The sequence below is a fragment of the Cherax quadricarinatus genome, chromosome 74, assembly GCF_038502225.1.
Source record: "Cherax quadricarinatus isolate ZL_2023a chromosome 74, ASM3850222v1, whole genome shotgun sequence".
In the NCBI taxonomy this organism is placed as follows: Eukaryota; Metazoa; Arthropoda; class Malacostraca; order Decapoda; family Parastacidae; genus Cherax; species Cherax quadricarinatus.
Window position 1 is genome coordinate 19,154,374 of NC_091365.1, and position 22,299 is coordinate 19,176,672.

General features: G+C 43.0%; 1 protein-coding gene across 2 annotated transcripts in view; it reads left to right on the top strand.

The window, feature by feature from the left end:
- LOC128700126 (mucin-2-like) overlaps window positions 1-22,299 on the top strand; it is a 241,513-nt gene that overhangs the window by 175,423 nt on the left and 43,791 nt on the right. For both annotated transcript variants that reach the window (XM_053793078.2, XM_070100813.1), the window contains exon 4: window positions 1,439-4,005. In XM_053793078.2, the coding sequence (XP_053649053.2) occupies window positions 1,439-4,005 (2,567 nt within the window). The remainder of the gene's footprint in view (window positions 1-1,438; window positions 4,006-22,299) is intronic.

The window sequence follows — 22,299 nt, forward strand, 5'->3', positions numbered from 1 at the left end:
ACACTGCAAGGCTCCAGGCGGACATCAACCAAATCTTTCAGTGGGCTGCAGAAAACAATATGAAGTTCAACGATGAGAAATTTCAATTACTCAGATATGGTAAACATGAGGAAATTAAATCTTCATCAGAATACAAAACAAATTCTGGCCACAAAATAGAGCGAAACGCCAACATCAAAGACCTGGGAGTGATCATGTCGGAGGATCTCACCTTCAAGGACCATAACATTGTATCAATCGCATCTGCTAGAAAAATGACAGGATGGATAATGAGAACCTTCAAAACTAGGGAGGCCAAGCCCATGATGACACTCTTCAGGTCACTTGTTCTATCTAGGCTGGAATATTGCTGCACACTAACAGCACCTTTCAAGGCAGGTGAAACTGCCGACCTAGAAAATGTACAGAGAACTTTCACGGCGCGCATAACGGAGATAAAACACCTCAATTACTGGGAGCGCTTGAGGTTCCTAAACCTGTATTCCCTGGAACGCAGGAGGGAGAGATACATGATTATATACACCTGGAAAATCCTAGAGGGACTAGTACCGAACTTGCACACGAAAATCACTCACTACAAAAGCAAAAGACTTGGCAGACGATGCACCATCCCCCCAATGAAAAGCAGGGGTGTCACTAGCACGTTAAGAGACCATACAATAAGTGTCAGGGGCCTGAGACTGTTCAACTGCCTCCCAGCACACATAAGGGGGATTACCAACAGACCCCTGGCAGTCTTCAAGCTGGCACTGGACAAGCACCTAAAGTCAGTTCCTGATCAGCCGGGCTGTGGCTCGTACGTTGGTTTGCGTGCAGCCAGCAGCAACAGCCTGGTTGATCAGGCTCTGATCCACCAGGAGGCCTGGTCACAGACCGGGCCGTGGGGGCGTTGACCCCCGGAACTCTCCAGGCTGAAGGATGGGCTGGATTATGACTTACAGCTATTATTGCTTGCATATAGTTTTGCCCTGGATTAGTGAGACCTAAAGCTAATTAAAGGCTTCCTGTCCTTAGTACAATACGACTCACGAAATCATAATGACACGACTACAAACAAACCATACCACAGGCAGGGATAGAGCCCGCGACGGTCTGGAGTTTTGAGACTCACTGATTGCGGGTTCTATCCCCGCTCATGGTATGGTTTCTTAGTATAATATACCCCAATTAAATTTAGTAATATGCACTAGTTTCAAGTTTGAAAATTTTCTTTGCACTTTTAAAAGTTTTCATATAACATATGAGGAAATAATTTTATGGGGATCATTATTTTACTTTGAAATTTTATATGGCAGCATCTCTAATGCTTCAACAGTTTACATATTTTTCATTTTTTTTTTTTTAATATTTGGAGCACTGACATTTATTAGAATTTCTGCGTATTGTGTTTAAATAATGAGTGTTTACATGAATTTGTAACATGAATTTCGTTTTCTAGGATCGCGTGGAGCGTGTCCGTCGACCTCTGTTGCCCTTCCCAGGAGCTGCTATTACTCTCCCATCTACTTTAGCCACTACACCAAAGACCAAGAGTAATCCAGTTCTGAATATTAAGTACACCACATCCATACCAACCAAACCACATGCTGATGTTGAAAATGCATTTTCTGATGATACTGCAAATAATGATTATTATGACTATGATGAGTACTATTATGATTACTATGGAGATGCCAATGCCACTGAAGAAGGCACTGCTGTTGATCTAGGACCCCTTGACCCGCCATCTCAATCTTCACCTTCCAGAGCTTTTGAGGTTGAGCCCACACGTTACAGCTCTCAGATCACTACTGCAAATCCTTTCAGGGTTTCTTCATTACCAGAAAGAGAAATAAAGCCCACAAGACCACCAGTCATTCCAGACAGACAAACTCGACCTGACAAGGGAAGTGCAAATGGTTCTCCTGGTCGGTACTCTTCTTTGTCTGAACTCATTGCAAAGCTGAAGGTAGAATCACAGGGTGATCCTGCTCCACCCATTACAAATAACCTCTCTAACACTAGCAGCAACAATCGTGATGCTCGTGTTTTGACAGAAAATTTTAAAACTGCATTCATTCCTACTGTTAATGAAGGTACCAGGAGAAATGTTGAGGTACGTGTTACAAACTCTACAGAGAGTTCAGTGATTGTGGCTTCTGTACAAACCTCCCACAGTGTCAGTGTTGGCGAGAACCCTGTTCCTACTACTAACATGCCACCTGCATCTCTCTCTACCATCATGTCTTTCTTTATAACCACTACCCCACCTCCAGAAACTACTGAGCAACCGCCAGAAACCACTACCCGCCGATCTCTCTCTGATATATATGAGACTGTTGATGCAGCTCCAGCCATCATTGCTGGCCCATCCACTACACCATCTGCTGTACGACCACCTAAACGATTGGATAACTTTCTTTCCAGTGACAACAGTGATTCAGGTGTTTCAGAAAAGGACATCAGCCCTCCTCAAGAACCACCAAAAATAACATATCCTAATGATGCACCTCGTATTGAGACACTCTTTGATATTGAAATCAATACTAAAAATCAAACTGTAACTGCTACTGATGCCAAACTGGACAGTCTGTTAGATGATAATGTGAAGGATATATCACTGTTCTTGCCTCCAAGATATAAACCAGAAGAGGATCTCACTGAAGAACCAAGCACCAGTTCCACTTCTACTTTGTCAACGACCACACCATCCTCTAGCTCTGTGGGACTCAGATTGGAAGATTTGTTTGATCCATCTTTAGTTGAAGAAGCAACTGACAGGAGCCTTCTGTCTACTACCACAAAGATGAGCACCACCTCACAAACATCTTTGTTTGATCTTTTTTCCGCTATTAAGACTACAACTGATCAGTCTACAACAAAAGCTCAAGATGATTTGCTTAGCAGTATTAAAGTAGTAGACGAATCTTCCTTCTTACCTCCTGGATTTGAGCCATCAGCAGAACCCCCAGTGTACACCACAACAAAGCAAATCCCATCTGCTGATATGTCTGCATTCTTGCATTCAATATATTTTTCCTCAGAAAAGCCTCCACCTATATCTTTAACAACATCAAGTCCTGCTATAAAAACTGTTGATCCCTCTGCATTTTTGCCTCCAGGTTATAAACCATCAGAGAAACCAGTTGAAAGTTCAACCAAGAAAATTCCTGAAATAAAGACAGCAGATCCCTCTTCATTCTTGCCTCCAGGTTACACACCATCAGAAGAGCCATTACGTGAGAGTTCAACCATAAAAATTCCTGAAATAAAGACAGCAGATCCCTCCTCATTTTTGCCTCCAGGTTATACAACATCAGAAGAGCCACTAACTGAAAGCACAACCAAGAAGATTCCTGAAGTAAAGACAGTAGATCCCTCTTCATTTTTGCCTCCAGGTTATACACCATCAGAAGTACCACCAAGTGAGAGTTCAACCAAGCAGATGCCCGAAATAAAGACAGTTGAGCCATCTGCATTCTTACCTCCAGGTTTTACACCATCAGAAGAACCACCAACTGAAAGGTCAACCAAAACAGTCCTTGAAGTGACAACTAATGAACCTTCTAGTGTTTTGCTTCCAGGTTTTACTGTATCAGAAGAAACTTCACAGAAAAGCCCAATAATAAAAACTGTGGATGTTTCCAAGTTCTTGCCACCTGGGTTTAAACTTGATGAGAAACCCACAGAACAGAAGACTTCAGTGACTGAAACTGTCAATATATCCAAATTCCTGTCCCCAGATTTAAAGCCCACAGAAGAGACTATCACAGAGAAAAGTCCAGTGATAAAAACTGTTGATGTATCCAAGTTTTTACCCCCTGGTTACAAAGAATCATCTGATAATACATCAACACCTGTACAATCTACCACAGAAGAACCCACTACAACAACAACAAAGTCTAAAGGTCTGGTATTCCCTCGTCGCCACAACACTCCTTCCTTCCTAACAACTGCCAGGCCAGTGGCAAGAACACCTTCTGGTCCACCACCACTGAAAATTACCTTCAAGAATTTATGGGGCAGGTAAGCTTCATCACATATCTCTCATAGTGATATAATCAACACTTGATATCATTTATTTAGTTTTACTAGAATAAGAATATATTAAAGAGTACAGGTATATATCAATTTGTTTTTGTGTTATTTTTAAAGCATTTTTTTGCTCGAAGAATATGCACTAAAAGCTATATGATGTTTGTACAATACATACAATATACTGTAATTACGTATGTATTTGGTTACATTAGCATATTCATGTAGAATGTTTGCAAGGATTACCAGATAGATAATGGAAGCCATGCATGATATATTGCCCATCTCTGGGCAATATTTCATTCTCAGATGATGGGAAATGGGTCTCAATACTGTGTAAGTTATGGTGATCTTAACAACAAGAGACAGATATTTACTGAATGAAAATGGCAAGCAGTACCTCGAGGGGAATCACATGTACTCACACAAAAATTCTTCAATAGGAAAAAAAAGGATGAAATAAAAAAATGTGTGAACAGAGATAGAAATATTTTTTTTTTATTAACACACTGGCCGATTCCCAACAAGGCAGGGTGGCCCGAAAAAGAAAAACTTTCACCATCATTCACTCCATCACTGTCTTGCCAGAAGGTTGCTTTACACTACAGTTTTTAAACTGCAACATTAACACCCCTCCTTCAGAGTGCAGGCACTGTACTTCCCATCTCCAGGACTCAAGTCCGGCCTGCCGGTTTCCCTGAATCCCTTCATAAATGTTACTTTGCTCACACTCCAACAGCACGTCAAGTATTAAAAACCATTCGTCTCCATTCACTCCTATCAAACATGCTCACGCATGCCTGCTGGAAGTCCAAGCCCCTCGCACACAAAACCTCCTTTACCCCCTCCCTCCAACCTTTCCTAGGCCGACCCCTACCCCGCCTTCCTTCCACTACAGACTGATACACTCTTGAAGTCATTCTGTTTTGCTCCATTCTCTCTACATGTCCAAACCACCTCAACAACCCTTCCTCAGCCCTCTGGACAACAGTTTTGGTAATCCCGCACCTCCTCCTAACTTCCAAACTACGAATTCTCTGCATTATATTCACACCACACATTGCCCTCAGACTTAACATCTCCACTGCCTCCAGCCTTTTCCTTGCTGCAACATTCATCACCCATGCTTCACACCCATATAAGAGCATTGGTAAAACTATGCTCTCATACATTCCCCTCTTTGCTTCCAAGGACAAAGTTCTTTGTCTCCACAGACTCCTAAGTGCACCGCTCACCCTTTTCCCCTCATCAATTCTATGATTCACCTCATCTTTCATAGACCCATCCGCTGACACGTCCACTCCAAAATATCTGAGTACATTCACCTCCTCCATACTCTCTCCCTCCAATCTGATATCCAATCTTTCATCATCTAATCTTTTTGTTATCCTCATAATCTTACTCTTTCCTGTATTTACTTTTAATTTTCTTCTTTTGCATACCCTACCAAATTCATCCACCAACCTCTGCAACTTCTCTTCAGAATCTCCCAAGAGCACAGTGTCATCAGCAAAGAGCAGCTGTGACAACTCCACGCCTCTTGCCAAGACCCTCGCATTTACTTCTCTTACAACCCCATCTATAAATATATTAAACAACCATGGGGACATCACACATCCTTGTCTAAGGCCTACTTTTACTGGGAAAAAATTTCCCTCTTTCCTACATACTCTAACTTGAGCCTCACTATCCTCGTAAAAACTCTTCACTGCTTTCAGTAACCTACCTCCTACACCATACACTTGCAACATCTGCCACATTGCCCCCCTATCCACCCTGTCATACGCCTTTTCCAAATCCATAAATGCCACAAAGACCTCTTTAGCCTTATCTAAATACTGTTCACTTATATGTTTCACTGTAAACACCTGGTCCACACACCCCCTACCTTTCCTAAAGCCTCCTTGTTCATCTGCTATCCTATTCTCCGTCTTACTCTTAATTCTTTCAATTATAACTCTACCATACACTTTACCAGGTACACTCAACAGACTTATCCCCCTATAATTTTTGCACTCTCTTTTATCCCCTTTGCCTTTATACAAAGGAACTATGCATGCTCTCTGCCAATCCCTAGGTACCTTACCCTCTTCCATACATTTATTAAATAATTGCACCAACCACTCCAAAACTATATCCCCACCTGCTTTTAACATTTCTATCTTTATCCCATCAATCCCGGCTGCCTTACCCCCTTTCATTTTACCTACTGCCTCACGAACTTCCCCCACACTCACAACTGGCTCTTCCTCACTCCTACAAGATGTTATTCCTCCTTGCCCTATACACGAAATCACAGCTTCCCTATCTTCATCAACATTTAACAATTCCTCAAAATATTCCCTCCATCTTCCCAATACCTCTAACACTCCATTTAATAACTCTCCTCTCCTATTTTTAACTGACAAATCCATTTGTTCTCTAGGCTTTCTTAACTTGTTAATCTCACTCCAAAACTTTTTCTTATTTTCAACAAAATTTGTTGATAACATCTCACCCACTCTCTCATTTGCTCTCTTTTTACATTGCTTCACCACTCTCTTAACCTCTCTCTTTTTCTCCATATACTCTTCCCTCCTTGCATCACTTCTACTTTGTAAAAACTTCTCATATGCTAACTTTTTCTCCCTTACTACTCTCTTTACATCATCATTCCACCAATCGCTCCTCTTCCCTCCTGCACCCACTTTCCTGTAACCACAAACTTCTGCTGAACACTCTAACACTACATTTTTAAACCTACCCCATACCTCTTCGACCCCATTGCCTATGCTCTCATTAGCCCATCTATCCTCCAATAGCTGTTTATATCTTACCCTAACTGCCTCCTCTTTTAGTTTATAAACCTTCACCTCTCTCTTCCCTGATGCTTCTATTCTCCTTGTATCCCATCTACCTTTTACTCTCAGTGTAGCTACAACTAGAAAGTGATCTGATATATCTGTGGCCCCTCTATAAACATGTACATCCTGAAGTCTACTCAACAGTCTTTTATCTACCAATACATAATCCAACAAACTACTGTCATTTCGCCCTACATCATATCGTGTATACTTATTTATCCTCTTTTTCTTAAAATATGTATTACCTATAACTAAACCCCTTTCTATACAAAGTTGAATCAAAGGGCTCCCATTATCATTTACACCTGGCACCCCAAACTTACCTACCACACCCTCTCTAAAAGTTTCTCCTACTTTAGCATTCAGGTCCCCTACCACAATTACTCTCTCACTTGGTTCAAAGGCTCCTATACATTCACTTAACATCTCCCAAAATCTCTCTCTCTCCTCTGCATTCCTCTCTTCTCCAGGTGCATACACGCTTATTATGACCCACTTCTCGCATCCAACCTTTACTTTAATCCACATAATTCTTGAATTTACACATTCATATTCTCTTTTCTCCTTCCATAACTGATCATTTAACATTACTGCTACCCCTTCCTTTGCTCTAACTCTCTCAGATACTCCAGATTTAATCCCATTTATTTCCCCCCACTGAAACTCTCCTACCCCCTTCAGCTTTGTTTCGCTTAGAGCCAGGACATCCAACTTCTTTTCATTCATAACATCAGCAATCATCTGTTTCTTGTCATCCGCACTACATCCACGCACATTTAAGCATCCCAGTTTTATAAAGTTTTTCTTCTTCTCTTTTTTAGTAAATGTATACAGGAGAAGGGGTTACTAGCCCATTGCTCCCGGCATTTTAGTCGCCTCATACGACACGCATGGCTTACGGAGGAAAGATTCTTTTCAACTTCCCCATGGACAATAGAAGAAATAAAAAAGAACAAGAGCTATTTAGAAAAAGGAGAAAAACCTAGATGTATGTATATATATATATATGCATGTGCGTGTCTGTGAAGTGTGACCAAAGTGTAAGTAGGAGTAGCAAGATATCCCTGTTATCTAGCGTGTTTATGAGACAGAAAAAGAAACCAGCAATCCTACCATCATGCAAAACAGTTACAGGTTTTTGTTTCACAGTCATCTGGCAGGACGGTAGTACTTCCCTGGGTGGTTGCTGTCTACCAACCTACTACCTGTAACCTTGTTATGCAGAGCATTTCTGGCAAATTAGGTCAGTTTTGTCCAAGGATGTGACCCACACCAGTCGACTAACACCCAGGAACCCATTTTACTGATGGGGAACATAGAAACTGGTGTAAAGAAACATGCCCAATGTTTCTACATTCACCGGGAATCAAACCCAGACCTTCTCAGTGTGAAGTGAGAGCATTATCCACCAGACCACCAGGGAAAGGAAGGCTACATTACAGATAAATGTTAAGGAAAGAAAGCATTACATTGGTAGACTTGGAAGAGGGTGGGAAAATTGCAGTAATGTGATCAGGAAAAAAAGGAGAATTACAGAGAAAGGTTTTTGAAAATGGAGATAGTATTACAGATAAAGGGGTTTACAAGAGTAAAGAAGTATTAGAGGATCAAAAAAATTATGCATCATTACAAACAGGGTTCATGAATAGCAGGCAGCATTATAAAGAGGCTTATGAAAGAGTTAAACTATGAAGCTATGCCTATTAAAAAAAAAAAAAATGGAGGTAACTGAGATGCTGAAAGGTGGAGATAACTAGAGTGTTTGGTGTTAAGAGAATCAATGATTCAGTCAATTTAAGATAATGAGGTAAAGATAAGGTCTTGTGCAATGAAGAACCCTCAGTGTGACACAGTGACATCAATGAGGAATAGGTCCACAGCCACCCTCTCCACTCCAGCATATTAAGCATCCTCAATTCAACTTGAAGGCAAGTAACAAATAATAACAATTGTTAATGTAACCATATTTTTTTTAGTTAATGTTCTTTCTTTTAACTTTCTGAACCTCACTAGAGTTCAGGTATTTCATAGAGTATCATCAATAATGTTAGGTAAGAAAAAACTATTGTTTTTATAACATCTAAAAAAAATTTAAGCTGTCTAGGTGTGAAGAACACATCCCTATTTTTTTCCATATGCTTTTCAGTTCATGAGTCGTGAAACTCAGTATTGTGGTTTTTCAGGAATGTAACCTGTGTTTATTATGATTGTCATCTGTATTTTATATTCTTTGTTGAGAGCAATGTCCCAATAATTCTTGTGTGTGTAGGGAAAGTACTGTGAAAGAAGTCAAGGTATTTCTCAACCTTTCCACAAGTTCTTCCTCATTACAGTACAGACACAACTGTTTCATTTAACCCTTTGACTGTTTTGGTCGTATATATACGTCTTACGAGCCAGTGTTTCGGACGTATTAATACACACAAATTCTAGCAGCTTCAAATCAAGCAGGAGAAAGCTGGTAGGGCCACATGTGAGAGAATGGGTCTGTGTGGTCAGTGTACACCACATAAAAAAAATTCTGCAGCACGCAGTGCATAATGAGAAAAAAAACTGACCATTTTTTTGGATAAAAACACCGACTCTGAGGTGTATTTTTGTATAGTATTTATCATTGTATTTTTGTTTTCATGGTTTCACGTGATAAAATGGAAAACATATTACAGAAACAGATATTATTATTATTATTATAATAAAAAAGAAGCGCTAAGCCACAAGGGCTATACAGCGCTGCAGGGCAGGAAGGAAGCGAGGGTATCAGGTGGCAAAAGGGAGATGGATGAGTAATAGGTTACGGAGAACAGCGGGGCAGTGGATGGTGAAAGGGTAGAGGGCAGCAAGAGATTGAGGTAGAAAGGGCTGAGGGGAGTGCGAAAGGTATCATCATCAGAGTTTGTGAAGTAAATCAGTCGTTCTCAAGAAGTCAATGAGAGAGTCAGGATTAAAGGAGGGTCCATCAGCAAAAAGGGAAGGTAAAGAGAGAGTAGTAGAGCGGAGACGACGTTGGAGGTAAATTCTGCGTGCTCGTTGATAGAGAGGGCAGTCGAACAGAATGTGGCTAATCGATACTGGAACTTGACACTGCTCACAGAGAGGAACAGGGTGCCTCTCCATGAGATACCCATGAGTAAGACGAGTGTGGCCAATGCGAAGGCGGGAGAGAGTAGTCTCCCAACCTCGGCACTGATGACAAGAAGACGGCCAGTAACCTACGCTCAGTTTAATAGAATGAAGTTTGTTACCGAGCAGAGTTGACTAATGTTGTTGCCAACGGGTGTGAAGGTGGGTAGCTATTACAGCAAAATAGTCCAGAAATGGAACACCTCTATATGAAATTGGTAGGTCATGTACTGCTGACAGCGCAGCAGTGTCTGCCCGTTCATTGCTCTGTACGTCGACATGACCAGGGACCCAACAAAAAGCAATATCTTTATGCTTGGTAGAGATACGGCGTAGCCAAAGTTGGATACGGAGAACTAGGGGGAGAGGTGTATCAAATTTTCGTGTAGTCTGTAGAGCACTAAGGGAGTCTGAGACAGTTGCAAATGATGACACAGGCATAGATGCGATACGAATAAGTGCTGCAAGAATGGCATACAATTCAGCAGTAAAAATGCTAGCCGAAGACAGTAAATGCCCTCGCACGACGCTGTCCGGAAACACTGCTGCGAATCTGACGCCGTCTGAAGACTTAGAGCCATCTGTGTATACTGCGATGGCATGAGAATGAGAGTGGAAGTGGTCAACAAAAAGAGAGTGGGAAGCCACCGTCGGCAGTTGGGCTTTCGAGCAAGGGAGTGAGAAAGAACAGACCCGAACAGCTGGAACTTCCCAGAGGGGTAGGGAAAAGTGAGATGCTACATGAACATATAAAGGTGGTAACTGAAGGGAAGACGAGCGAATGTAGGTGAAGAGAAAAGGGACGGAGCAAACAGGGGCGGCAAACAAATAATGTCTACTAATATCGGTGACCATTCTATAAATGGGAGGATTGCGGAAATCGTGAGAGCGTACACAGTAGCGAAGGCAATGGGCATCACGGCGATCAGACAAGGATGGAACATTCGCTTCTGCATAGGCTCTAACAGGGGAAGAGTGAAAAGCACTAAATCGTAAACGTAATCCTTGGTGATGGATGGGGTTAAGGCTAGAGAGAGTAGTAGGAGAGGCCGCTGAATAAATCTGGTCACCATAATCAAGTTTCGATAAAATGAGGGCTGAATGTAGGCGAAGCAGAGTTCGACGATCAGTTCCCCAGGAAAGATGAGCAAGGGTTTTAAGAAGATTCAGCCGGCTGTGACAGGTTGCCTTCAGAGAGGTAATGTGAGGTTTCCAGGATAGCCTACGGTCAAAGAGAAGGCCTAGAAACCTGACTGTATCATGTTCAGGGATACGGGAGCCATAGAGGCACAAAGGATGATCGGAGATGACAGAGCATCTAGTGAAAGTAATTTGGTACTGGAAAATTTAAACCCATGCGTGGTGGCCCAGTTGGAAACACGGTCGACCGCATGCTGGAGAGAAACTGTAATGAGTTGACAGTCAGCGTCTGCACAAGCAATAGCGAAGTCATCAACATAGAGTGATGACCAAAATTGGGTGGAAGAACAGAGGCCAAATCATTTATAGCAAGGAGAAAAAGTGTTGTGCTCAGAACACATCCCTGAGGGACACCTTCAGCTTGGACGAAGTCCGGGAAAGCACGTTATTGACTCGAACATGGAAATGTCTGTCAGTTAAAAAGTTCTTAAGGAAGGATGGTAGATTGCCTCGGAGGCCTAAGGAGTGGGCGTGGGCCAAAATAATATACCTCCAAGTTGTGTCATATGCCTTCTCAAGGTCAAAAAATATGGCAATAACTGAGTGATTATTCGCAAAGGCATTACGAACATACGTATCCAAGCGTAGTAAGGGGTCTATGGTAGATCGGCCCTTAGGAAAGCCATATTGACTAGTAGAGAGACTGTTGTGTCTCTAAATACCACATTAAACATCGATTTACCAGACGTTCCATCACTTTGCAAACTGCACTAGTAAGAGTGATGGGACGATAGTGGGAGGCATCATGTCCCGTAGTACCTGGCTTACGCAAAGGGAGAACAATGGCAGATTTCCACAGCTGGGGAAGAACTCCTTGTGACCAAATAAGATTGAAGAGGTATAAGAGGACTACAAGGGCTGACTTATGTAAATGTTGTAACATACGAATATGAATGTCGTCAGGCCCAGCTGCCGATGATTGGCAAGCTGAGTGTGTTGCCTCCAGTTCCTGAAGTGTAAAAGGCACATTATACTGCTCTTCTTTGAGAGAAGAAAAGTCCAAGGGTACTAACTCTCTGGCAGACTTTGAGGAAAGAAACGAGGGGCATAGATGGAGCCCCTGGGAAATACGGGCCAGATGAGTGCCAATTTCAATGGCAACGTCTAGAGGGTTTGCTACATCAACACCGGCGACCTGTAGAACAGGAGCCGGGTCAGGAGAGTATTCACCACTCAATTTCCTCACTTTTTTCCAGACTGCACTCATAGAGGAAGCAGAGGCGATGGTGGAAACAATCTCGCCAGCAAGCGCGTTTAGCATCACGGATGACATGGCGAGCGATCGCACGCTTCTGCTTAAAATCAAGAAAACTCTCATCAGTTGTATTGTACCGGTACCTGCCCCATGCAGTGTGTTTCAAACGTACTGCACGAGCACAAGCAGGAGACCACCAAGGCACGCACTTCTGAGAATGCCTGCCTGAGGTTTGGGGTATAGAATGAGAAGCTGCAGTGAAAACTGACGTCGAGAAGAGGTGTAGGAGCTCATCAATGGAGGATGAAGAAGGAACCTCACTAAAAGCAGTGAGTTGAGAGTAAAGGTCCCAATTTGCCTGATCAAATTGCCAGCTAGGGCTACGGAAAGGTGGTGAATATGAAGGAGAAGTAAGAATGATTGGAAAATGATCACTGTCATGTAAGTCCGGTAGAACAGACCAGGTGAAGTCTAGTGCAGTGGAGGAAGAGCAGACTGATAGATCGATGCAAGAGAGAGTATGAGTACGAGGATCAAAATGGGTGAGAGTACCCGTATTTAAAACATGGAGGGGGTGAGAGGCGAGAAAAGCCTCCAACTGGATGCCACGCGAGTCACAATGAGACCCACCCAGAGGAAATGGTGGGCATTAAAATCACCAAGTAACAGAAGTGGTGGTGGTAAGGATGAAACAAGAAAGGCAAAATCTGGGATAGAAAATGCTCTAGAAGGAGAGATAAGGAACATATTGTAAGCCACTTATTCAAGTGGATACGGGCTGCAGTGTAATGCAGCAAGGTATGGACAAATAGTTGACGGTACTGAATATCATTGCGTAGAAGAAGGGCACTTTCATTAAAGGTTTCATCTGAGAAAGGATCCGAAGAATACAATAAATTATACCTGAGATAGGTTGGAAAACAGCTGAGTATAATTTTGGTTCTTGTAAGCAAGCACCAACAGGGAAAAACCTGGAAAGCAACATCTGAAGCTCACCCCGATTACCCCTGAGGCCGCGGATATTCCACTGTAAATAGGCCATGATTGGCAATGAAGAAAATACCAGGAATCCATAGGGAAGGGCACCTACGGACTAGAGGGGTTAGAAAAGTCAACATGCGGTGGCATCGGAAGACGTTCAAGCAGCGAAGGAACGGAGCATTGCGAAGAATGGAGTTGTGGAGATGGAGGAGAGGGAAGAGAAGGAACAGGAGGTGGATCAGTGTCCATTGAAGGTTTAGTCTCTGCAATATATTCTGAAATGGCTTCAAGTGTTTCGAATTCAAAGATGTATGGGGGACAATATTGGAGGTAGAAGGAGGAGGGTGAGTAAAGATTGGGACAGTAATGGATTGTACCAAAGTAGAGGGGGACGAAAGAGTGTAGGGGACTGGATAAGAAGTGTGGGAGGGGACAGAACAGGCAGAAACCTGGGATTGTAATAAAGTTGGTAGAATTACCGACAATATGTAAAGTAAAAGGACACAAGTGCAACTAATGTGACATTTATTGTGGCAACGTTTCGCTCTCCAGGAGCTTTATCAAGCCATTACAAACAATACATGGACACAGAGGGTATATAAAGGCTCTGAGTGAGGTGCAATACTAGTGAGGTACCATTTCGATGTTCACTAGTGGTAGTAGTAGTAGTAGTAGTAGTAACAAAAATAATACAATATGGAAGAGCAAATAATTCGTACATGAGTAAAAGGATATAAAAGCTATTACTTGGGTAACATAAAAATAGGTTGGACAAATATAGACTGGAAAGAGGCAGGTTTTTTCGGTGTTCACTCTCTGTGATGTGCTTGTGTAGTATAACAGGAGAGACTATGTGATGGCAGGGTTTACTGTTTTCAGGAGGATTCTTGCTAAGACTTCGGAGATGGTGAAGCTGCCGTTGTTTTGTTTAATTGTATTCGAAACAGCGATCAGTGCTGATTCAAGGCACTTGCGTGTGCGGAAATTAGTTTCTTTGATCACTAATTGGGCGTCTCTGAATTTCATGAGATGATTGGTGGAATTTCGGTGTTGTACACAGGCGTTGTTTAAGTTGTTGTTCCTACATGCGTAAATGTGTTCATTGAGGCGGGTGTCGAGGTTTCTTGCTGTTTCACCTACGTAGAGCTTGTCACAGCCTCCACAGGGTATAGTGTAAACTCCTGCATTGACTGGTTCGTGGTGCTTGGGTTTTGTCCTGGTTAGATCCTTTATTGAAGTGGTAGAAGCGATGGCGACTCTGGTGTTAGCTTGTGAAAGTACTTTTGAGACGTTTAGTGCAACCTGGCTGTTGGGAAGAATTATAACTTTGTTGGGAGCGGTGTTGATGCGTGGAGAATTGATGATCTGAAGAGCTCTTTTCTTGCAGTCTCTGATGAAAAAAGAAGGAAATTGTAACTCAGTGAATGTTTGGTGAATGTAAGTACATTCCTCGTCAAGAAACTCAGGACTACAAATTCGGTATGCTCTTAGGAAAAACCCGATGATGATGCCTCTTTTGGTCTTGGTATCTTGACTGGAATAGAAGTGTGTGAGATCATTTTTATTGGTGGGTTTCCGATAAACTTGAAATCTTAGGTTGTTGTCTACTTTGTGAATGAGGACGTCGAGGAAAGGTAGCTTGTCATTGGACTCTTCTTCTAGTGTAAACTGAATCGCTGGTTCAACTGCGTTGAGCCTTGCCTGAAGATCCCGTACATCAAAACGTTTTGGAGTTATTACGAGGACATCGTCCACGTAACGTAACCAAGTGATGCTTGAAGGGATGATGTTGGCGAAGTGTTCGGACTCTAGGGGATTTCAACTTAAGGCACCTAAAATGGAGGAATATAGCAAATAATATTGTTGCAGTAATAACACCAGGAGGCAGCTCTGATGAAAACTCACACTCACACGAGCTTTTAAATCTCTGCACAAAATTCAATTTAAACCAGCAAATAATAGAGCCTACTAGACTGGAGAATACACTAGACCTCATCTTCACTAACAATGATGATCTGATAAGAAATGTCACCATATCAAAAACAATATACTCAGATCACAACATAATTTAGGTTCAGACATGTATGCGTGGAGCCCCAGACCGACAAAATGAGACTAGTCACGAGGGAGCATTCACCAAATTCAACTTCAATAACAAAAACATAAAGTGGGACCAAGTAAACCAAGTCCTAACCGATATAAGCTGGGAAGATACACTAAGCAACACAGACCCCAACTTATGCCTAGAACAGATTAACTCGGTGGCACTCGATGTATGCACAAGGCTTATTCCTCTAAGAAAAAGGAGGAGTAGATGTAAAATAGAAAGAGACAGGCGCTCCCTTTACAGGCGACGGAAAAGAATAACAGAGCGGCTAAAAGAGGTCAATATATCTGAAATGCGTAGGGAGACACTGGTCAGAGAAATAGCAAGCATCGAACTTAAGCTAAAAGAATCCTTTAGGAGTCAGGAATCGCAGGAAGAACTAAAAGCCATAAATGAAATCGAAAGAAACCCAAAGTATTTCTTCTCCTATGCCAAATCAAAATCGAGAACAACGTCCAGTATTGGGCCCCTACTTAAACAAGATGGGTCCTACACAGATGACAGCAAGGAAATGAGTGAGCTACTCAAGTCCCAATATGACTCAGTTTTTAGCAAGCTGCTAACCAGACTGAGAGTCGAAGATCAAAATGAATTTTTTATGAGAGAGCCACAAAATTTGATTAACACAAGCCTATCCGATGTTATCCTGACGCCAAATGACTTCGAACAGGCGATAAATGACATGCCCATGCACTCTGCCCCAGGGCCAGACTCATGGAACTCTGTGTTCATCAAGAACTGCAAGAAGCCCCTATCACGAGCCTTTTCCATCCTATGGAGAGGGAGCATGGACACGGGGGTCGTCCCTCAGTTACTAAAAACAACAGACATAGCCCCACTCCACAAAGGGGGCAGTAAAGCAATAGCAAAGAACTACAGACCAATAGCACTAACATCCCATATCATAAAAATCTTTGAAAGGGTCCTAAGAAGCAAGATCACCACCCATCTAGAAACCCATCAGTTACACAACCCAGGGCAACATGGGTTTAGAACAGGTCGCTCCTGTCTGTCTCAACTATTGGATCACTACGACAAGGTCCTAAATGCACTAGAAGACAAAAAGAATGCAGATGTAATATATACAGACTTTGCAAAAGCCTTTGACAAGTGTGATCATGGCGTAATAGCGCACAAAATGCGTGCTAAAGGAATAACAGGAAAAGTCGGTCGATGGATCTATAATTTCCTAACAGAACACAGAGAGTAGTCGTCAACAGAGTAAAGTCCGAGGCAGCTACGGTGAAAAGCTCTGTTCCACAAGGCACAGTACTAGCTCCCATCTTGTTCCTCATCCTCATATCCGACATAGACAAGGATGTCAGCCACAGCACTGTGTCTTCCTTTGCAGATGACACCTGAATCTGCATGACAGTGTCTTCCATTGCAGACACTGCAAGGCTCCAGGCGGACATCAACCAAATCTTTCAGTGTGCTGCGGAAAACAATATGAAGTTCAACGATGAGAAATTTCAATTACTCAGATATGGTAAACATGAGGAAATTAAATCTTCATCAGAGTACAAAACAAATTCTGGCCACAAAATAGAGCGAAACACCAACGTCAAAGACCTGGGAGTGATTATGTCGGAGGATCTCACCTTCAAGGACCATAACATTGTATCAATCGCATCTGCTAGAAAAATGACAGGATGGATAATGAGAACCTTCAAAACTAAGGAGGCCAAGCCCATGATGACACTCTTCAGGTCACTTGTTCTATCTAGGCTGGAATATTGCTGCACTTTAACAGCACCTTTCAAGGCAGGTGAAATTGCCGACCTAGAAAATGTACAGAGAACTTTCACGGCGCGCATAACGGAGATAAAACACCTCAATTACTGGGAGCGCTTGAGGTTTCTAAACCTGTATTCCCTGGAACGCAGGAGGGAGAGATACATGATTATATACACCTGGAAAATCCTAGAGGGACTAGTACCGAACTTGCACACGAAAATCACTCACTACGAAAGCAAAAGACTTGGCAGACGATGCACCATCCCCCCAATGAAAAGCAGGGGTGTCACTAGCACATTAAGAGACCATACAATAAGTGTCAGGGGCCCGAGACTGTTCAATTGCCTCCCAGCACACATAAGGGGGATTACCAACAGACACCTGACAGTCTTCAAGCTGGCACTGGACAAGCACCTAAAGTCAGTTCCTGATCAGCCGGGCTGTGGCTCGTACGTTGGTTTGCGTGCAGCCAGCAGCAACAGCCTGGTTGATCAGGGGCTGATCCACCAGGCGGCCTGGTCACAGACCGGGCCGCGGGGGCGTTGACCCCCGAAACTCTCTCCAGGTAAACTCCAGGTAGGTGTTCCATGTATAAGTTGGCTAGGACGGCACTTATTGGGGACCCCATTCCCATGCCGTAGGTTTGTTTGTAGAGCTTGTTATTGAAAGAAAAACAGTTGAAGTTAACACAGAGTTCAATCAAGTCAACAAAATCTCCGGGAGGTAAAGGAAGATTAAGGTCCTGGTTGACTTTACGTCGTAGAACCTCGATGGCTTTTTTGGTAGGTACTTTTGTGAAGAGGGAAGTCACATCCAAACTGCTTAGTTTCTTGTTACGGATGGAGAGGTTACGGATGCGGTTGAGATTTCAAGTTTATCGGAAACCCACCAATAAAAATGATCTCACACACTTCTATTCCAGTCAAGATACCAAGACCAAAAGAGGCATCATCATCGGGTTTTTCCTAAGAGCATACCGAATTTGTAGTCCTGAGTTTCTTGACGAGGAATGTACTTACATTCACCAAACATTCACTGAGTTACAATTTCCTTCTTTTTTCATCAAAGACTGCAAGAAAAGAGCTCTTCAGATCATCAATTCTCCACGCATCAACACCGCTCCCAACAAAGTTATAATTCTTCCCAACAGCCAGGTTGCACTAAACGTCTCAAAAGTACTTTCACAAGCTAACACCAGAGTCGCCATCGCTTCTACCACTTCAATAAAGGATCTAACCAGGACAAAACCCAAGCACCACGAACCAGTCAATGCAGGAGTTTACACTATACCCTGTGGAGGCTGTGACAAGATCTACGTAGGTGAAACAGCAAGAAACCTCGACACCCGCCTCAATGAACACATTTACGCATGTAGGAACGACAACTTAAACAACGCCTGTGTACAACACCAAAATTCCACCAATCATCTCATGAAATTCAGAGACGCCCAATTAGTGATCAAAGAAACTAATTTCCACACACGCAAGTGCCTTGAATCAGCACTGATCGCTGTTTCGAATACAATTAAACAAAACAACGGCAGCTTCACCATCTCCGAAGTCTTAGCAAGAATCCTCCTGAAAACAGTAAACCCTGCCATCACATAGTCTCTCCTGTTATACTACACAAGCACATTACAGAGAGTGAACACCGAAAAAACCTGCCTCTTTCCAGTCTATATTTGTCCAACCTATTTTTATGTTACCCAAGTAATAGCTTTTATATCCTTTTACTCATGTACGAATTATTTGCTCTTCCATATTGTATTATTTTTGTTACTACTACTACTACTACTACCACTAGTGAACATCGAAATGGTACCTCACTAGTATTGCACCTCACTCAGAGCCTTTATATACCCTCTGTGTCCATGTATTGTTTGTAATGGCTTGATAAAGCTCCTGGAGAGCGAAACGTTGCCACAATAAATGTCACATTAGTTGCACTTGTGTCCTTTTACTTTACAGAAACCTGGGAGGTGGCAGAAGAGGGAGAAACTTGGGAGGGGACGGGGATGGAAGACATAGTACGAGGAGGAGGGTGAACCTCCACACTTTTAATAGAGCCAGAGAGAGGGGAAGAACTAGGCACGGAGACTGGAAAGGTAAAATGCGGAGGTGGAAGAAGGGAAGGAGGGGGCAAAGAAGATTTGAGCAATGGGGATTTTTTGGACTTCTGAGAAGTAGAGGGGCGATTGGTATAAGGTGTCGTACGAGGTCTTGTCGATACCGGGGCTTGTGAGGAAGGACGCGAAGACGTGAGAACAGACTGAGTTGTAGTCAAGACGTCAGAGCCAAGGACAGCAAAAGGATTAGATACTGGAGTGGCTATGGGAGGGGTAACAACAAAAGAGGCTGCAGAAGATGGGACCCCAGAAGTGGGGGGATGTTTTGAAACACGAGAATGAGAAACAAGGGGTAGTCTCCCTTGGAGGCGGAGATGAGAAACTGCCATAGCATAAGGGAGACCTTCTGCCTCTTTGAGGCAATGGATTTTGCGCTCATTTAAGTAGACCTGGGAACGGCGAGAGTACAAAGGGTGAGCCTCATTACAATTAAGGCAAGATGGAGGTTGACTGCAAGACGTATTAGAATGGTCGTCGGCACCACAGACTGGGCATTCGGCTATAGATCTGCAATATTTCGCTGGGTGACCAAAACGCCAGCAATTTCTACACTGTTGTGGTGTAGGGATCACCTTTCGAACTTGTAACCGATGTCCCGCGACATAAACAGAGGACGGGAGTTCACGGCTTTCGACAGTTAATCGAGGTACATTGCAAGGGTATCATCTCTGCCCGCGGGCAGGAAGGACTGGAAGGATTGGGAGATCCTGGAGTTCCAGCTGTTCAAGAATGTCAATGCCACATGACTGGAAATTCTGTTGGACTATGGTATGGGCAGAATGACAGTACCACTACAAGAATTGAGAGAAAGATGTTTTTCAATAGTGATAGGAGTAGTATCGATATGCGAAAGGAGAGAAAGATCATGAGCCTGGGTAGCATTCTGGACAGTGACGATGTGCGTACCACTCTTGAGAGCATGAAATGAAACATCTCTACCAACATGGTGCAGGAGCGCTTTGCCAATACTATGGTCAGAAAGATAGGCAGAAGTCGGTCTTAAAGTAAAGAATTTAGTCCATTGTGTGGTCCGAAACTGAGCGTGGAGAGGGAGTGCATGATGTGTCGGTCTTTTCCAAGTAGAATGGGAAGGTAACAAACTAACATCATCAGGAGATTGTCGTTGGCATTTAGGAGTAGGACCGGAGTTGGTCTGACGTCAAACGGGCTGGCGATTCGAAAATTGCTGTACCGTAGAGGGAGAGGCCGGAATCATAGTCAAAGGAGAGCGGAGGTCAGACAAATCAAAGGAGTCAGTGGAAGCCCCGGTACCTGAAGCGGGTGAGGAAACTTCACCAGCAAGAGGTACAGGGGCATCAGGAGTGTCCGAAGAGTGGTCAAAAAACAAGGCAGGGTCAGAATGGGGTGCGGTATCAAGAAGGGGCCCAGGGGTAGTAGGTTCATGGACTGGGTTCTCCATGGTTAGGTTACTCCTTTGCTTTTTGTTTTTAAGAAAAAAAAAAAGAAAAGAATATAAAAATAAAAAAAGAATAAAAAAAGGGGGAGCGGGGATAAATAGTTCCCAGGAGGAATAAAAGGGCCGGAAATCTCCCTCTGCACAAAAGGAGGACCTCAGCACCGCTAGTAGCGCAGATGCAGCATGGAAACCGTGCCATACCCTACCCTTCATGCCAGTAAACCAGCAATCCAGGACAGCAACCTCACATCTGCCGAGCTACCTCAGTGGACAAAAGAGAGGGTGGCCGGATATCCGCCACAAAGCATACCTCCTTCGGCCACCACCTTCGGAATCTGAAAGGTGGCTTCCAGAGATACACCCGTCGCCCGAAAGACACCCAAAGCCACACTCCAGGATACCGGAGAGGGATTGGGACATCCCCAGGCAATCCAGATTCCACGGCAAACTACACCACCGCCAAGAACCTCAACGGAATGGGATGGACCCCGGTACCCTTTCCCCTACCTAGGAATTAGCGTGCCTGTGGGAAAAATCCCAAAGGCCAAAAAGAGGAAGGGCAAAAGGAAGGGATGTGGAGGAGGAGGAAAGGAAAAGGGGAGAATGGGACAGGGAAGGGGGGATTGGGGGGCAATTAGGTTCGGTCTGAGGAAGGAGACCAACAGGTCTAATTCCTAAGACCAAGAGCCTCTTCACCATGACAAGGAGGCCCCTTTGAAGAGGACAGAAACAGAGATGATTTTGATTAGTTTCACGATGAAAACGACCTTGAAATTGAGCTCAAAGTTGTGGAAATGTTTGATTTTTACCAATGTTCAGGAGTAAGCAAATCACACCACACGTCCAATACACGTCAACTAGGGAGTCTAATATTCTTTCACTAGTGCACTGATATTATTTATACCATTTTTACAACAATGCAGTAGTCTGCATAACAGTAAATTTTGTATTTTTTGTATGAATAAAAAATCAAAATAGAAGGCAAAAGTAATATAAGATTATTATTATTATTATAATCAAAAAGAAGCGCTAAGCCAAAAAGTAATATAAGAGGGGCCTAGAGATGTGACTAATGAACAGAGGATATGTTATTTTAGTGCCAGGAATGTCTGCATTGTTCATTCTGGACCCTATTTTGAAATTGGCATCTTTTTTAATTTGTGTGAAATTGGCCAAACTGCCAATTTCTGACCACTTTATTGGGTAGTTCAAATCGGTAAATGGGCGGTTTCTTGTACTCAACTGATAGAAAAAATGGAGTTCTAAAGAAATAGCTATGAGTTTGGTCAACTGGAACAACAGAATTGGCCAGAAACAGGGCTCAAAGTTGGCGAAAACGCCGATGCATATATGACACCGAGACCGCTAACTTCGTGGGAGCATAATTCCGTAAGTTTTCGACCAAATTTCGTACTTTTGGTGTCATTACCATCGGGAAAAGATTCTCTATCATTTCATAAGAAAAATAATTTTTTTTTCCCCAAAAATTTTGTGACATAGAATGACAGTTTCAGAAAGGGGCTTGCGACAGCCAAAGGGTTAATAGCAAGAAAATCTTTA